At 31.6% G+C, this 19,640-nt stretch overlaps 2 protein-coding genes across 10 annotated transcripts in view; both read right to left on the bottom strand.

Annotated features, from left to right (window-relative positions):
* Positions 1-19,640, bottom strand: part of LOC126733927 (uncharacterized) — a 184,803-nt gene that overhangs the window by 147,436 nt on the left and 17,727 nt on the right. For 8 of the 9 annotated variants that reach the window (XM_050437412.1, XM_050437411.1, XM_050437396.1 and 5 more), the window contains exon 3: positions 9,446-9,597. In XM_050437412.1, the coding sequence (XP_050293369.1) occupies positions 9,446-9,597 (152 nt within the window). Of the gene's footprint in view, positions 1-9,445; positions 9,598-15,917; positions 16,198-19,640 lie in introns of those variants that run through there. The other variant, XM_050437399.1, reaches the window with a different exon arrangement.
* On the bottom strand, positions 2,707-5,096 carry LOC126733931 (uncharacterized). The gene is made up of 2 exons (XM_050437418.1): positions 4,815-5,096; positions 2,707-4,608 (listed from the first exon to the last, which is right to left on the bottom strand). Exon 2 carries the CDS (start codon positions 3,815-3,817, stop codon positions 2,915-2,917), a length of 903 nt encoding a protein of 300 aa, XP_050293375.1. The 5' UTR covers positions 3,818-4,608; positions 4,815-5,096; the 3' UTR covers positions 2,707-2,914.

The raw sequence follows: 19,640 nt of genomic DNA, 5'->3' as shown, positions 1-19,640 counted from the left end.
AGAAACAGTGGCGTCAAGTTAATTATTTTTGTTTATATATTTGTTATTTAAATTCATAATTTTTCTGCATAAGTAAAATTGTGGTATTTTTAGTGTCGTAAAGATGGTCTAATTTAGGTCGAAACTTTGAAAATAAATTCTCACTTAGAAAATTTAATCAAAAAGTTTGGACAGGTAAATTATTGTTTAAGATAAACAAATAAATAAATTATTAGAATTAGTGATATATATTAATTAAAGAGGATAAAAATAGTATGTACTTAAAAATTTGAAATTAAAAATATAATCCTAGATCTAATATTTTTAAATTTTTTAAAAGATCCCGAGGATGAATATATTAGTCGAAACTTTGATTGAAGGTCTAATAATATAAAAATTATATAAGGAAACCAGTTTAAACTTGAAATACTTAAAAATCATTCCTGATGATGTTCACTTATTGAAAGAAATGTTATAATAATTCATTGAATACTCGATATCCTTGAATTAATAAGAGAAAGAAAGAAGTACAAAAATATAAGAAAATTCACCGGAAGATCGAAAAACAAAAGAAGCAATGCTTAATAGCACATGAGACGAAATGAAAGGGAAAAACTAGAAAGGAAATGACAACCTTAACTTGAACAAAAATATAAGAGAGGTAGCAGGAACACGAAAAAGCAACATGATAGAATTATAAAAGATAGAAAAGGACAGCCAATGATAGACATAAGGGCTCAACTTCAAATACGTGGAAGAAATATGTCATAAACCACCAAAGATTTACCGATTATAAAGGAAGAAATTATTCATGCAACAGAGCAGATAAAGAACACAGCAAACGGGAAAGGTGCTAAACCTGCTGAGGTTATTAAACTTTTTGCCAATTAATACATTGAATATATGTTTAATATTATAGGTGTAATAACACAGGCATGGGTAACATCTAAGTTTATTCCCTTACCACAAATGCCCAGCTAAAAAAAATGCGGAAAATACACAACCATTACCTTAATGAGTCATGCCCTAAAACCATTTCTTTGGATAAATATAATGAATTGGAGAAACTTACAGGAACTAAGTACAAAAAAGCTATGTTCGCTATACAAATACCAAGAGGTTGAAAAATACAGAAATGCTAATACAAATTTAATGTATACCTATTTTTAGAGACTTTAGCAGAGCGTTTGACCACGTGAACCATGACAAACTTATTGAGGTCTTAGTGGTGTAGAGACTGCTGATCTTCGTATCATCTCAAACTTAGTAAGAATTAAAAACAATACAACTGGCAATGCCCATAATAAGAAAGCAGTAAGAGTGCATCCTGTAATCTCTACTGTTTAGTGTACGTATATTAGTTACAGAGTTATTATCAATCGCGAATGTCTGAACAATCAGCGATACGCGGATGATACGGTGTTCATGAGCAACAGCGATGAAGGTTTGCAACGGCTTATGAATCGAGTACTTATCGTCGGTGAAGAATATCGTATGAAACGTAATAAAAATAAAACTAAAATAATGCTAGTTAGTAAAAACCCAAATGCTAGCACTAAAATAACTATAAACGGAAACACCCTAATGAGGAAAATCACATATTTGGGCTGCGTATTCAATGTTAGCCAGGATCATTTGGTTACGATAAAACCTAGAATAGAAATGGCCAGAGCTAAAAACAAAGCTCTTATATCTTCAGCACATTGCTTTATGGTTAAATGTGGTTCTACCACAGGATGCTGAGAATTCTTTGGACAATTAATCCATTTTACCAACATCGAGGTCCTCAACCACATAGAGCAATAATAAATACTGTAAAACGAAGAAGAGCAAGTTACTTTGCAAAAATACAGAGTGCTACAACTCATGCTTATTGGAAAAAAACTAGACAGAAAAAGTAGACTAGGCAAAAGCTTCAATTGAATTGTTCCGAGCCGAAGTTGATAAAGTTAGATGGGCTAATGAGATCGCCACGCCGAGAAGAAGATTAGGTTATTGAATGAAAAATTTGAAATTAGATAATTGAATTCATTTTTACACTGTTTGTATCTCTGCTATATTTTGGTTCTTTCTATCTCTCAGTTTTCTCATTGCCTGGAAATAAGAAAAATATTCAATTTTTCAACCTTTTCTTTTCATCGCCACTCTATTGCACCTGAATGCTATTTTAAGTTGAAGTGGGCTCTTATAGCACTTTACCATTGAACTACAGGGCTTTATTATTAGTAAATTCATCATCATATTCATTATCATCGTTTTCTTCTTCTTCTTCTTCACTGATGTCATTTTCATAATAATTTTAGTACAGTCTTTTTTTGTATATAATACCCCTTTAACACATCTCAATAGTCTATTGTTCTACTCTAAAGTAGCTTTTTTCTTACAAAGTTTAATTAACTATATAAGATCAGCATCGTTTCATTAAAATCGTCCACGAGCCTGAGATGGTAGCACTGCATATGAGAAGATTCATTTCATAACAACCGTCCATGATGCTTGAATCTTAGATGGGTTTAATTGCATCGAAAATAAAAAAAATACCCAATTTTTTAAACTTTCTTTTTCTTTACCACATTTCTTCTCTCTTTTACGCTAAAAAACTAAAAGTCGGGAGACTGGCCTAAAATGACATACCACTTTATTTTCGCTTATTAATTTTTTATTCTTTTAATGTAAACATACAAAATCATTAGTAATTTATAATACTAAAGGTTTATAATAAGAATATAACCTAATTTTTTTTAAATAAATGAATAATCCTGGCGAAAAAAATATAAAAAGAAATATGTAAATGTGTCATTTTACCCGAGCATACTTGGGTAAAATGACATAAGAAACTTACATAGGTACATAAGGTCATTACAAGTTAAAATTAACAAAGTTCACATACATATTGTTTGCTTCTTTTAGAAATACCAGCACACTCACAATGTGCTCATTTCGAGCACGATCTAACCCATGGTTCCTTGGACTTGGACATAGAGTACAAACTGTTACAATATAGATCATCTTCGTCGTCTTCATCTTGAAACGGCTCTTCATTATCAGAGCTTTCGTCCATTGGGACAAAGTGTTCGGATGCTACTATGGCAGCCTTACGTGTTATGCGGTTTTTACTTTCTTTGGCAACTTCTTTGATTTGAATAACTTCTTTTAAACTTAAGGGACTTTCGACTAAATGAGTTAAATTTTTTTTGGTTCGTTTCGCGGCTTTGCGAAATTCAGCAGCTTGTTTTTCCGCTTCTCTAGCTTTAAGTTCCTCTAATATTGGGGTACTCGTAAGCACTTTGGTTCCTTCTGCCTTCCGCTTTCTTGGGTTTGCTTGTATCCCGGATGAACTTGGAAGAGGGGAAATGTCTTGTGGGCGAATAACTGAAATATTGTTTATATTCAATGAATGGTTAGCCACTTGAGTATCACTATCTTGATATCTATCTGTGACCATTGCAGGGTTAAACAGATAATCAGGAAATATATCTGGGTTTAGCGGCCATTTTCCTGTTTTTATAAGCCCACTTACAGCATTTTGATTTGTAGCTGCTTTTCCATATGCTGCAGCAAATAACCCACCGATCTGATATGAAGAAACAGTTCTGCCTGGATGACATTTTAGCCATTTTGTAACATCTTGATCATAAAATGTTTTTAATGGCCTAAAAAAGCACACATCTAAAGGTTGCAGCCGGTGGGTGCAATGAGGTGGGAAGCATATCATTTCTATTCCATTTTCTTTAGCAAATCTTGTAACATCTAGAGTTTTATGGCTAGCATGTCCATCAACCAGAAGTAACACTTTATTTGCCTTTAAAGGATTAGAATATTCTCTAAAATGTTGCATCCAGCTTGTCTCTTGAGCTATTCCCAATGTACCTAAGGGAGCCTCGTCGGTCAGTTCCTTTTTCCAGTTTTTTTCTGGGAAAAATTAATGATGGGGGAATATAGGCTCCTGCTGCGCTCATGCAAACCACAGCTGTAATATGCTGCCCCCTATCAGCACTTGAAATTAAGCCAACTTGTTTCCGACCTTTGGTAGCAAGTATTCGGCTAGGTTTTTGGACAGTAAACAGGCCAGATTCGTCTACATTCCAAATGCGCGTGGGGTTGATATGCTCTTTTTCAACCGTCTCTTGAAAAGTTGTAAGAAAATTAGCAATTTGCGGTTTATTGAAGGATTGTGTTCTAGCGGCCGAAGTAGCTTCAGGTTTTCTAAGAGATATATCGGGGTTTCTGGACCTAAATCCACGTAGCCAATCCCAACCAGCCATTTAAGTAGTTGAGTTGAACCTGTGTGCAATTCCATTTCTTTCTGCCAGTTAATACGCCAAGGAACGAACTTCATCGCATGATAAACCAAATAAACAAGATTCCAATAATTTGATATGTTGAACTAGGTCCCTCTCCAACTCTACGGAAAACGTGGTTTCGTATCGGCCTAGACCCCTATCAGTAGCTTTGACTCTTTTATTTTTGTCCGATGCTCGTCTTCTTAGCGTAGCCTGGGGTACGCCAAATGTTTTTGAAGCTTTGAGCCAGCCCATTTCTCCATTTTGTACTGCCGCAATAGCTTTTTGCATCTGTAACGGATCCCAAGACTGACGCGTGGTTTTTCTTGAGTAATTTCCAACCATTCTAAAAAAGATGAGAAGAAACAATTCATTTTGAGAAACTGTAAAAAAATAAGGGCAAAATGACATACTATGTCATTTTAGCCATATAGGTCCTATGTCATTTTACCCAACTTGCACCACAAACACATGTTTATTTATAAAAATGTTATTTATCAAAAAAAATGTTAAAATGTTGTTATTTTACCAATAAATAAGATTAATACATACCTGTAATTAGGTTAGAGCGTAAAAAATTAAACTTTAAATACTTTAGTTAAATCTTCTGTTTTAAAACACAAACATTTTGTAGACTTGAAAAAATACAAAGCACGCTCTATGAACGTTAACGCTAAACTAATCTCGATATTTTTAATACGCGTAATATAAAGACATGCCGTGACATAAAGTTATTCCGAAAAATACTGTTGCCAAGTTGGAGATTTTGTACCTATGTTGTTTTACCCTAGTATGTCATTTTAGGCTAGCCTACCCTAATTGCTTTTTAATAAAATTGGGTGGCGCCTAATCTAGCATTCATTCGGCAATACATGGTGAATAAAATCTACAACCATTTAACCTACTGATATATATTGATATATCGCTACAACCTGAATGATATTTGGGACTTAAGCTAGCCATTATAGTATTTCAACACTGCACTCCAGTGCTTCATTATTACCAGTATTATCATCATCATATTCGTCTTCATAGTTTTCTTCTTGCTTGAGGTGATCTTTATAATAATTTAATTAAAGTTCTTTTTTGTTTAGCCTTCTACCACATCTCAATTCTTTATTACTTCACAAATGAACGTGAAAGTAAATTTTCTTATGTAACTTCAGCTCCTACATAGAATAAACATCATTTCATTAAGATCGTCCATGATACTTGAGCCTGGAATGAGTTTTTTTGGAATTTTTTACGTTTTTGTCATCTTTCCAGCATCTCGGTTTCCATGCCGGAATTAATCAAGAAAATGTATTTTTATTAGATAATTGCCCTCGCTTTTCTCAAGTGTGTTTTACGACCCAAAATTATTTATTAAAGACTGAAGAAGTTGGAAGATTGGATAGGGGTCCAATAAATCTATAGGGGAGACCGGGGCTCGTTGGGCACCGGGGAACAGTGGTCACTTCCTTATAACTATTTTATTTACTTTACTCTAGTGACGCCATCTATAGGTTAGACGTCCAACGAACTTACGGAGCGCGGTTGCTAGCGACTCGAATGCGACGTATTGCCATAATTCGATGTATGCGGTTCATGTGCGAGTCAAAAAAAAATACAGGTGCAAATTTAAACGAAAATTTGACAGGTCTTACAGGTATGTAGAATTGATTTTATAACAAATATTTTGTGCTAATAAATTATAAATATTATATCTAAAAAAACATTAAATACTCTTTGTTTTTATTAAAATACGATTGAAAAAATATTGCGTAAACATTGAGACACAGTGGTCCAAGTTTTTTAAAAGGAGTAACCAATGAACCCCATATCAAATTGTTTGTTTATAAACCATAGTAATACGTGCTTGTTTTGTTTTAGAGCTGTAAAATGGTTCGCAATAGAAAAGTCATTTCTAGTTAAGCAATTATTGGATAAGGTGTTACGATTTTATAACTTAACAGCTATAGAATTTTAAAATTAATTTATATTATTATTTATATTTTTTATTAATTTAGGTATATATTTTTTTCATTGTTCTAGATCTTGGTTAATGGAAAATCCTGGGAAAAGGATAGCTCCATATGACATAGCGGAACTGTTAGAAATTTGCATGAGAAATATAATATCCGGGTTCCGCGCTACAGGAATATTCCCGTTTGACAAAAATATATTTCAAGATAGTGATTTTTTCTCAGCCGAAGTAACCGATCTTCCAATGGATCAGCACGTTACAGGTGAAGATGATGAAAGCTTGCAATTACCATAGACTTCAAGAATCACCTAGCTTAGTCACTCTCCGATAAATTGTGGTCATATCAGCGCCTCTAACAATGACACAACACTCAATTTAGGCACCCCAATTCATACCTCAAGTTTTTATGGAAACTCTACTCCGGAAAAACAGATCGTAACCCCCGACATGATTCGCCCATACCCGAAAGCAAAAAAGGAGCCCTTAAAGGCATTTAATAAGCGTAAACGGAAAACAACAACAATTTTGACGGCTACGCCAGAAATAAATAGATTAGAAGAAGAGGAGACTTCGAAAAAAATTAAGCAGAAACTTAAAGTAAAAGCAGTAAAAAGAGATATAGCGGGAAAATATAGTAAAACCAAGAAAAAGGACTTAAATGAAATTAGTGACAGGGATAAAAATGTTATTCTGGCAGATAGTGACGAGGATGCTTCGTGCCTAAAACCAGAACCAGATCCAGTTATTTTAGACATATTGCCGATATTTCAGCAAATAGTTTTGTGTTGGTTAAATTTGTTGCAAAAAAAAACGTTAAAGTATTATATAGGGCAAGTTACAGAGATTCATTCGGGTCAATGCGAGTTAACTGTAAATTTTTTACGTAAGCATGTTAACAATTTTATTTTTCCTATTATAGAAGATCAGTCTACTATAGATTTTGATAATATTGTGTTCTCCAGCTCAGATTGGTGGAACTGCAAGGGCAAATGGCTCACATCGATTTAATATTGATTTGCAGTCTTATAATATTGGATAAAGCATATAATGTTACATTTATAGGTGTTTTTAAGTTAAGCCTTACATATTTAGTGTCATGTCCATGGTACCCCTTTGATGTGTTCAAGGTGGTCTCACTATGGTCATATTTTGTACTTAATAAAAATGTGTGAAAATAAATCTTAAAGTTGTTTTGATGTTTTGTTTTTACGAAAACTTTATTGTCCAAATATGTAGTTTTATTGGTACTTGAAAACGAAAGCTCCAAGTCAAATTTTGTTCTTCTTATAATAGTTTTTAAAAAGTGTCCAACGTGCCCCGGTCTCCCCTAATTCTTCTTTAATTTTTATATTGACGGTTTTGACCTTTATAAAATGATATTAGACATGAATGATATTTGGGACTGAAGTGGGCTGTAATCATACTTTATCAGTGCACCCCAGTACGCCATTCTACCAATATTATCATTATTGTTTTCTTCTTCTTCAGCTTCTGCTATACAAAGTGTGTAAAACATCTCTTTGGTCACATTTCATCCTTTTCAGTGATCCTCAAATTATCAATATTGTTGCTAATTGTATATACCAAAAAAATGTGAGTAATTTAATCTTTATAAAGAAAAAAAAGCATGGTAACTTGTCTGATTTAAAAATTATCTTCAGGTATAAATTTGTGAAATCTGGTGGTAGATGGCCTCTTGAATAAATTTAAGAATGTCGAAGACGCTTTATTTTGGGAAAGAGTAGGTCTCATATGAAGGAAGAAATTAATCGATTGCTGGCAATCTTAAACCAATGGGCTTTAACGTATAAAATGAAATTTTCATTAAATACATACATTGTTACATGACTTTTGGGGCTTAACTTCCTAGAAATCCTTCAAGTAAATTGGGTAATAGAACTCAAAGATGTTCAATATCTAAGCATTAATCTTGATGAAGGCTTCACCGTCCAAAAGCATTTCAATGTTATTTGTGATAAAGCAGTCTTAAAAGAGCCTTATCAAAAGTTTATCAGTTCGAGAATGAGATGCTCTTTGAACTTTTTTTTAGCTATAGCATATTTAAAGACTATGAAAATCACTTTTGTAAGAACTTAAAAAAAAGTATGAAAAAGTAAAGGATCTGGTCTTGAGAACTGTCTGTGGTGCATACTCTACTACATAAAGAAGAACTTATTGCTAAGAACCTAGACAAGAAGAGATACAAGAAAGGAATGGATATTGATGTTATGATCAGCATTTTCGCTAATACGAGGCTCTTTAAAAGGGTTTTAAATGCAAAAATCGTACTATTAATAACTGGCAAATGAGATGGCGAGATGCAGTTGTTGGCAGTACAACTTATTAGTTTATTCCTCATTTACAAGCAATTAGATGACCCAAAGTACACCCTTGTAACAGAAATCCAGACCGGCTACATGAAGATGACTGGTGTATTGTATTATACGCCTATTAAAAGACTCAAGTTTTGTAAGAACTTTATAGACTTTATAGCTTGCTTATATTTATAACATGCTTTTGCAGGCATGGATCCCAAACAGATCCTATTGCTGTTGTTAAATCATAGGTCATTAAATATGCTCGAAAATCTCTTTTTTTCTTTTAAAGTTAGTCAGAGTATAAATCATAATAATCCATTGACAGAAACACAGTTTCTCTTAATTAAGTGCCACCATCAAGTCAATATTATATTGAGCATAACAATTGTGTATGTGTTTCCAAACCTGATGATCTGATTAAATTTGTGACTGAATGTTCTGACGGTATGCCACTGGATGGTACGTAGGTGTACTCGATGTCATGCAATATCGGGTACTAATGAGGATTTCTGCATGACATAATAACGTTCGTACATTCAGCAGAACGAAAGGGTGAGGCCGCACAAACGGCATTGAACCGTTTCGGCCTCATAATGTTAAAATACGTATCGGCGTCCCATTAAAATACGTACACAAACACGTACTTTATGGTGTATACGAACGTAAAATCTGCTTTTAATTAATTAAACGCTGCACTTCCGCGTCTTTGATTCGTGTTTATGTTGGGCGTAATGTGTGCATTACAACACACTTGTTTAATTTTTTTCATTATACCGAACGCTCTTTTGGGTTTTAAAGGTTTAAAAGGCACGTAATAAGGTTGTTTTGGGTTAACTTAGACCTAATTCATCGTTTCAAAAGTCATTAACTTTAGGATATTTATTGAAGAATCAACTTACTCATTAAGGCCTAATTTTAAAGTACTTCCGGATTTTCTTAGTAAATTATGGGCGTCGTTGTTGCTTAATGTACGAGTGCTTTCTCCATTAATTGATGAAATTAAGTCTCCTTCTCTTAGGCCTCTTTGAGCTGCTTTGCCGCCAGGATTAACCTTGAATGACCAAAAATTAGCTTTGAGATTATATATATATATAATATGTCATTAACACTTAAATTAGTTGGCAACTATTGAAGGAAAAAGGTGGAATAACGTATGATAGATGAAGGAAAATCTGATCTAGAATTGTTGATTCTAAGTTGTATACTTTTTAAGTTGTGGCTACTTTTAAAATTTTTATAGAAAAATACCTATTTTCAAAAAATATTTTTTGTCCACAATTTTGTCGGCTTTTTCAAAAACCCCGAAATAGCTCTACAATGAAATATATCAAAGAATCTTAATGCAAATTTTCAAAGCTCCAACTTGTATGGTTTTTCGGTTATGAAGTAATATTTTAACATTACCCTACGGAAAAGTTATGATGCAAGTTTTCATGGCTTTTATCTATGGGCACTTTTTAAATTTTTATAAAAAATTCGCACTTATTTTCAAAAAAAAATTTCTTATTCAAAATCTTGTCAACTTTTTGAAAAATACCGAAATAGGTATTCAATGAAATAAATCAAAGAATCTTTGTGCAAATTTTTATAGGTCCAACTTGCATGGTTTTTTATAATATATTAACTGCTACTCTCACTTTTTCAGCTTTTAGGGCAAAATTATGGTTTTTTTGAACGGATCTAAAAAAACCCTCTTTCAAACTTGTTGACCATAGAGGCCTATCATGCTTGTTAATTTAAGGACAATCGCCTTGATCAATTTTCCGGAAATATATTTTCGACGTCATTATTACAAGATTGCTTAGATAGAAATGATGTCAAATGGCATAGAAATAGAAACCTGGAAAATATGATAAAATATATTTAATTCCTGGCAGATCAATTACCTGAAAGACGTAGAAAGTTTCTTTGAACCTCTAGAGAAAACCTGTAAGATCTTAAAGCCTGTAATAAAAAGGAAAAATTGCAGTTTTTCCAATCCATGGAAATTGTAAGAAATATCGTTAAAAGGCTAAGCTATCCAGGTAAAAGTAAAAAGAATATATGGAACTTAAAGAATTTTGTCAGAATATTCCTTTCTGGTACCGTGCTTGATTTATAGATTTTTTTTGTAAATTTAGCCTAAAAGAATTTTTTATTATTTTTGCATATTGAAAGAGTAACATAAATTTGAAGAAATTCTGTAAACATATTTTATACAGTCCGGAAGCTAGATGCAATCCTTTAAGGGGGTGATAGCTGACTTAATTTCAAACATTTTAAGCTAAATATGTGTAGGTCGAAATTTGTTTATAAATTTTTTATGGCAATTTTTGCATTTTTCTCAAGAAATACCAAAATTTCACACTTAAACGGTAATAGAGCTCAAGTTACAATTAGTATCGGAGTTTCAAAGTTTATTTTGTTTTGTCTAATGTGTATTAATAAAAATACGATCAATTTCAAGCTTCTGTGTAAACTTCTTAGAAAAAATAGAGATATTGAAACGTAAAAAATAAATATGGAGTTAAAATAAAAATGCTTTGTTTTATGTTTAAATAATTGTTATGAAAATGCTTTCGTCGCTCAAACCTCTCTAAAAATATGCCTAGCTTCTGCCCTTTATTTTAAGATATCACTCATGCCGATGCCTGGCCAATTCTCAGAATTATGGCCTCTTTTGTGCGGCAGGTCATGTAAACAAAACTTACTGGATTGGTTTTCTATTATGGGACAGTTCAGGTAAATAAAAAGTAATAAAAACAAAATTAAGCAGAGGTACCTAATAGTAGATACTGTAGGGTAAGGGGTACCTGGTAGGTACTTTGGGGTGGGGGTTACAAGTTAGGTACTCGCCTAATAAATAAAAACGTGTGATTTTAGCCTCTTGTTGTTTAGTTTCACTCTCGCCTCTAATTTTGTAAGATTATCAACTTCGTACTGACTGCATCCACTGTTTTTTAAATCGAGTTTCTGCCCGTTTTATTAAACAGTATTGTAAAATGGAATTTACCAACCAAGAGTACGCTGACATTGTCTTCACATATGGACGCGCTAACGGTAATGGAGCTTTGGCATGACGCTTGTACCAGGAACGTTATCCAGATCGGAGGTTACCAAACTTCGGAGTGTTTCAAAGTCAACCCTGGCCATAATAATGTAGAGATTGAGGAGAAAATACTGGAAGCTTTTACCGCAGACCCTACTGCAAGTGTCAGAAAAGTAGCTGAAGACCTTGGCCTTTCTAGATGGAAAATGTGGACGACCATGAAGAAAGATGGACAGTATCCCTTTCATGGTACGGGGGTGCAGGGCTTATAAGAAGAAGACCCTGCAAGACGAATTCAGTTCTGCCGCTTTTTATTGAACATGGACATCGAGGACCCGTTATTCTTAAGAAGTATCTTGTGGACAGACGAGTCCAATTTTTCCAGGGAGGGTATTACCAACTTCCACAACCTCCACGAATGGGCTGCCAGAGATGCAAATCCGTACTGGAAAAAACAAAAATCATTTCAGAACAGATTTTCGGTCAATGTGTTGGCCGGAGTAATAGGTAGGACTATTATTGGGCCACATTTTCTACCAGAGAATTTAAATGGTGCCAACTATTTAGATTTTCTACAAAATGATATCCCCGTTCTTCTAGACGAAGCTGGATTATTGGAACGAGAAAGACCAAGATGGTTGTCCAGCGCATTGGTCCTTGGCTGTCAGGAATTACTTAGACGACGGTTTTTCGGACGGTTGGATCGGTAGAGGCGGAACCTTTCCTTGGCCTCCTCGATCGCCTGACCTAACTCCGTTGGATTTTTTCATATGGGGCCGGGCAAAGGAGCTTGTATACACCACCAAAATAAGAACAAGAGAAAAGTTGATTCGCAAAATAAATGAAGCATTTGACAGGATGAAAGAAGATATGACCATAAGAGTAACCATCACCGAAGTAACAAAAAGGGCTCGTGCCTGTATTAGAAATAATGGATTGCATTTTGAACATGAACAATAAATAGTTTAAACAAAATTGTGTTTTATTTAACATTAAAACCTTAAATAACCCCACCATCAGGGTTCTAATGCTTAGTAGGCTTATAAGAGGTCTCAGTCTAATAATTTTTGTTTACATGATCGCACAAAAGATAACGCCATAATTCTGAGAATTGGCCAGGCATCGGCATGAGTGATATCTAAAAATAAAGGGCGTTTCAACGTCTCTATTTTTTCTATAAGTTTAGACAGAAGCTTGGAATTGATCGTATTTTTATTAATGCACATTAGACAAAACAAAATATACTTTGAAACTCCGATACTAATTGTAACTTGCGCTCTATTACCGTTTAAGTGTGAAATTTTGGTATTTCTTGAGAAAAATGCAAAAATTGCCATAAAGAATTTATAAACAAATTTCGACCTACACATATTTAGTTTAAAATGTTTGAAATTAAGTCAGCTCCCACCCCCTTAAAGGGTTGCGTCTAGCTTCCGAACACCCTGTATAATAATCAATTTTACTAATTTTTTAAATTTGGCCTGCAATTTTTTTTTTAAATTATTTTTGCATATTTTATTTAAAGAATAACATGAAAAACATTTTGAGTATACATTTTAAAAAATATTCTGTACAAATAATTCGTAAAATAATTAATTTTGCTGAAGTACTCACCTATGGAATATTGTCAGAAAATTCTTTTCTGGTTACGTGAATGATTTATACATTATTTTCTAAATTTATATAGAAACGTTTTATCCATTTTTTTCTAAGAGACTAAACGAAAACAAAACAAAGGTAAAAACGGAAAGGCACGGTCTCATCAAATCCGTATATTTTTTTTTTTTTTTTTTTTTTTTTTAATCTACACGTCTTTCGCTCCTATCGGAGCATCATCAGGCCTAAAAATACATTAAGATATTTTTCACAAAACAAAAAGAACGCTTATAAAACTCCTATCCCATTACCTAGACCTACACAGATCATTACATGTAAGTAATGAGTTTTATAAGCGTTCTTTTTGTTTTGAGAAAAATATCTTAATGTATTTTTTAGGCCTGATGATGCTCCAATAGAAGCGAAACACGTGAAGCTTTTAAAAAAAAAAAAAATTATACGGATTTGATGAGACCGTGACTTTGTGTTTTTACCTTTGTTTTGTTTCTAAATTTAGCCTGCAAAAAATATTTTTTTATTATTTTTGCGTATTTAAAGTGTAATATTAGAATATAAATTTTTAAGACTATTCTGTAAACATAATTCATAGAATATTTAATTTTACTGAAGTACTCTTTTACTTATGGAATATTGTTAGAACATTCGTTTCTGGTTCTGTGATTGATTCGTAGACTTTTTTCCAAATTTAGCCTGCAAGAATATTTTCTTAAAATATTTGATAGAATAATCAATTTTTTCTCAAATATTCTCATATTTATGGAATATTGCAAGAATATTCTCTTCTATCTAAAATTCACTCATAGAGGGTATATTACCCAAGCAACACATAATCTATTATTATCGGTGAATATATATTTATTCAATGATGTTTTAGTAAATTTTTGATTTTGATAGAATTTTTATCAACCGTATATAGTCATATATAACAGTTCGTATATAAGTATATTTAGTAACTGTAGAATATACGTATATCATATACGATTCTGCTTACAAAAAGGAGAAAAATTGACACGGGATTTAAATATCTAGTTTTTAAACTCAAGTACTACACCTTAAATATTTGATAAAATTTTTCAGAAAAATCACTGTTTTTCGTCTGCAAAAAGATTGTTTTTTATTAACACAACCCTTACCTCCCCACCCACCCCAAACATTTGCTCAGTAAAAAATTCTTTTGAAAAATCACAGTTTTTTGTCCATAAAATCCAATTTAATAGCACTGTTTTTGTATTAAATATTTATTAATATACATATACATAATTATATCAAATTTAAATAAGCAAACTGTGTTATTAGAATAGATATTTACGACGAAAACAGTTGTTATTCATGCGTATTATTTAAAAAAATAATGATCTTTGAAAACAATTTCTTACTGGTAAGTTGTGTGGGGTGGGTGGGGGGTTAAGGGTAAGGTAAATAAAAAACGTTTTTTTTGCAGAAAATAATTATCTGAGAAAAAAATGCTTATTAAGAAAGTTTTACGTGATAAAAAAATCTATAGTTTTTGTATCTGTACTTTTCTCAAATAAACTTAACGTTTTCGAGTAAAACGTGAAAAAGTCCTATTTTATTTTTCGAAAGCAAGGCGTATGAAAATTACAGTAATTGGGCCATTTTTTATTGCAAATAAGTGAAAATTCAGTTTTCTTAACATAAGTCATTAAGTTTAAAAAAATCTTTTTTTTTTGGTTCTAAACTACTTTTCATTATCTAGGTTCAAAAATAGAGTTTTTAAATTAAAACTACATTCCTAGAATATGAAAACAATAAGTTATATTGGGATCTAAGAGTATTTTTCAAAATTACAGCAAAATTTTTAAATTTAGCATTTTTGACGATTTTTTTAGACCAAAATTCACTAACACAAAAATGCTAGATCTCAGAAACTAAGAAGGGTACGGACTCTCTGCATTATCTCTTGTGAATTTAGAACGTCGAAAATATGCAAGAGCCATTTGAATTATAAAGAAAGAACCCACTGTTTTCCCACCATCGTCTTTCAAAGTTTCAATTTCCTAATTTCCTGGAGTGGACATTTTCCGCCAAAAAAATATTTTTTTAAGTTTTTTTCTAAATACTCATTAAGCATTTTTTTAGACTAAAATTCATTAACACAAAAATGCTAGATCTACGAAACTAAGAAGGGTACGGACTCTCTGCATTATCTCTTGTGAATTTAGAACGTTGAAAATATGCAAGAGCCATTTGAATTATAAAGAAAGAACCCACTGTTTTCCCACCATCGTTTATCAAAGTTGGGAATTTCTTAATTTCCAGGAATGAACATTTTCCGCCAAAAAAAAAAATTTTTTTTTAATTTTTTTCTAAATAATTTTATGCCATAGACCCAAAAAATTGATTTATGGTGAGATTTGAGTAAAACTTACGGAAATAACTCAGTTTCAAATTTTTACATAATTTTTTGATCGTAAATAACCAATATCTCGGATCTACAAGTGGTCCAATTATTTGAATGATCTCTTTAGACCCTAATTGAGAATGATATGCAGAACCCTTTAAATTTATAATGAGAGTCCATCATTTTCATCATCTCCTAAAATTAAGGATTTTTTATTTTTTTCGTCAAATGCGTAAAATTATAATCATAAAAGTCATACTCATAAAACATTCCTTCCATTTTAAACTCTCTAATAAGAAATTAAATAATTTTAAAAATAAAAAAAATAACAAATGGTACTGAATTTATCATAGGACATACTAACCATAAACTCCCTCCGTCTCCCATAAGGCGAACAAAACTTGAGCATCTTTCGTAACTTGATCCGGGGGGGCAAATTCACACAAACACTTACTTAAGTCAATAGGGAACTTAAACTTTACACTGTTCTTGCATAGTACACATCTCAATTAATACTGTTAAGACATATGGAAAGGCCTTACTTGTGTGCTTCTAAGAATTACGCCGAAGAGACAGACGAAAAAGGCATATTAAAAGGGTATAATTTGTCTTTGGATACCGGGGTCAGCCGATTAGTTTTGAGACTAAATAAAAATATGATTTATGAAGTTTTTTAACTATTCTGTCCAATTTCTGGAGTTATTCTCTTAGAGAGGGAGATATACAAAAAATCTAAATTTTTCAAAATTTCCCTCTCCCTTTTTTTAGATTTATAAAGAATATATTAATAATAAAAAGTGAAAATTCTTATTCACCATTCAAAGTCAATAAACCGTCTGATAATATGCTTTCAAGGCACTTAAGATTCAAGTAGTTTCTTATGTACCTTGTATATAATAGGCGGATCTCTTCGGAGTGTGCTCAAAGAATTTTAATATGAAATTTAAATTTCTAGTCAATTTCGATGTTTAATTTAGAATTTAGTAAGTGAAATTGCGCTTGTTTTATTGTTGCTCACGACTGGACGATTTTCACGTTAATACTGACTCAGTACATTAAAATTTTTTAATATAGTTGCCTGTTTACGCCTCCCTTTTGTTGGGATTATGTTACATATATGCGTTTAATTGTTAATTTTTATATATAGGCTGTATTAAACTCATGATTCAGCTTTAAAATTGTTCTTAAAAATTGACTCAATATTTTAGCAAGTAGACGAGTTATAATTTTTTAAATCTCATTGGATTCAAAAGGGCGAGAATATAATGAGACCGTTTTAACTTTAAAAATTAAGTTGAGGAAAAAATTGAGGATTTTTCAGATATTGTACTAATTTTTATTTCGAAATTGAACTACACTAAGTCACGAATTTGAAGCGTATGACACTTTTAACTGGTGACTATATTTAATTACACTAATGGTGAGCATGAGTCTGACGGACCTCCTAGCTAAAAAAAATTGTAATATAACGTTATTTTTTAACAAAACAGTATCGCTATATTGCATATATTATTTATTCAAAGAAAATGAGTTATAAAGGCTGAAATACGTATGTACATACGTATTTAACATATAAAAAACTATTTTTTTTTTAATTTACATGAATTCTATAACAAAATAATCTTTAGTTTTTTATATTTTTTTGAGTATATTTTATATAGAAAGTATTAAAAACATCAAAACGCGAATTCTACAGAAAATCTGCAAATAAACAAAATAATGGTAAAAATAATTAATCTCTTTCTTAGTGTAATTTATACACAATTTTCGGGAACATTGCAAGCAAACTAGTTTGATAATAAGTATGCAAATATGAAGTCTCTCCGTAATTTTAATGGACATATCATGCATATTTTCGTATTTCGAGTTTTTCCTCATGTTCAACAGTTGTTTCTGCGGGTAGATCAAGAATGCTTCCTATGAACTCTTTAATTTTGCCTATGTACCGTTAGCATTTCAAATCTTTAATGTAAATGTGAAGAAATCAATTTATCCGCTAAATTTTCAATAAACTGAAATCGGCTTCAATTATTTTCCGGTAAAGAAGTAAAATTGTTAAATAAAAAAAAAATCTTCTCTCAATTTTCTTTTTCTCTTTATTCTATATATTTTTTGGAAAACTCTGCGACAGGTATCCAGTCAAATTATTCCAAGAATATGTGTACCAATTTTCATAATTTTTTTTTTGGCTAATTTTTGAGTTATGGGCATTTTATGAAATTATTAGAAGAAAACATTATTTTCTGCAAAAAAAATTGTTTTTCTCACTACTCTATATATTTTTCGAAAAACACTAAAACAGGTCAAAATTATTCCAGGAAGATGTTAAATCTTCAAAATTTTATTAAAAATTCTTTAATCAATGTTTATAATAATCTGGGAGTTATGAGGGTTGTGTGAAATTTTTAGAAAAAAATTACTTTCCTCGAAAAAATCATTAACTTAACAAAAGTTAAAATTAAACTTTGGAAATTTGTATATACATTCGGTAAATGGTTTAAATGGACACCTATTAAGCGTTTTTCAATATATATATATGTCAAAAAAATGATTTTGGAGGAAGGTAAGTTGTTTCTAAAAAATTGAAAAAATGCTCATAACTCAAAACCTAGTCAGAATTTAATTTTGAAAATTTGCATATTCTGTATATGTAAAAAATTGTTTTTCTCATTACTCTATATATTTGTCGAAAAACGCTAAAACAGGTATCCAGTCAAATTATTCTGAGAATATGTGTACCAATTCACAAAATTTTATTTTGTCCAATCTGGAAGTTATGAGCGTTTTGTGAAAAAAAAAATACTTTCCTCAAAAAAAATTGTTTTTTTCATTATTTTATAGATATCTTAGAAAACTTTAAAACAGATAGGCAGTCAAATTGTCCTAGGAATATGTGCATCAATTTTCAAAATTTTATTTTCGCTACTTTTTGAGTTATAGAGGATTTTGTGAAATTAACAGGAAAAAAATACCTTCAATAGAAATAATTTTTTTTCTTAACATCCTATATGTACCGGGTGTACAACTAAGAGAGGTCGCCGGCCATATCTGAGTAACTAATCATCGCACAGCGTAGGGAAAGAAATATTTCTGATAAAAGCGGCAATGAGACATTGCTGGAAATTATTTACAAGTTCGTACGATGACCGCTAGGGGGCGTAATACAACATTGAAATAGAAAAAATTGGTTTTATAGAAAATATTCAAAATGAATCCTAGAGAAGAATGATGCCATTTTAAAGTATGATAAATTCTTAAAATATTTTATTTTAAACTTTTTTTTCTAATCTGTCAAATAATAGGTGGGGGAAGGGTTTAATATTTATATCTAAAATTCTTGATAACTTTTGATTGGCCTAACGAATTTTAACGAGCTTACTTTTGTTTTAAAGGGTAATTATTAGGCTTTTATGTGGTGTAATTACTTAGTCGTTTTAGTTGTTTTATTGAGCGCTAGAGAGCGATTTGGTTTAATTTGGAGTTTTTCAGCGATTTTCTGGCTAATATTAAATACAACGATGTAATTTTTATTACATTTAGGCTAAAAGAGCATGAAAAAATATAAAAACTGGCGCAAACCGCAACTTGATATCTTATTTTATTTCGAAATATTTATATTTTATTATATTATTATTATAATTAAAATATATATTATTTATTATAATTAAAATATTTTTGAACAATAAAAAAAACTCCAGAACTCAAATTTTTGTAATAAATAAATTGTTTTATATTTTTAATGGTGTCCTAGATGCTCAATCTGTTTTCCTTTATTTTCAATACATAGTCGAAGTCGTTGTGTCGTTGACAGAACCGCTGTCTGGATTTCTGCTGTGGGTAAGGAATTTATTGCATTGCGTATTCGGTCCTGCATGTCGTTCTGTGTTGTGGGTGAGGTGGCAAAAACTAAATCTTTAATCCTTCCCCACAGATAAAAATCTAGGACAGTCAGATCCGGAGATCGAGAAGGCCAAGGAAATATACTTCCTCTTCCTATCCACAAACGATACTGCCTGGTTAAGTATTGACGAACTTGAACTGCAAAATGTGCAGGGCAACTATCATGTTGGAAAATTATTTGCCCTCT

The sequence above is a fragment of the Anthonomus grandis genome, chromosome 3, assembly GCF_022605725.1.
Source record: "Anthonomus grandis grandis chromosome 3, icAntGran1.3, whole genome shotgun sequence".
In the NCBI taxonomy this organism is placed as follows: Eukaryota; Metazoa; Arthropoda; class Insecta; order Coleoptera; family Curculionidae; genus Anthonomus; species Anthonomus grandis.
The sequence above is the reverse complement of the archived record's forward strand: the minus strand, read 5'-3'. Positions and strand labels throughout refer to the sequence as shown.

Coding starts and splice junctions, on each gene's coding strand:
- LOC126733931 (XM_050437418.1), bottom strand. CDS start 3,817: ATGCAACATTTTAGAGAATATTCTAATCCTTTAAAGGCAAATAAAGTG.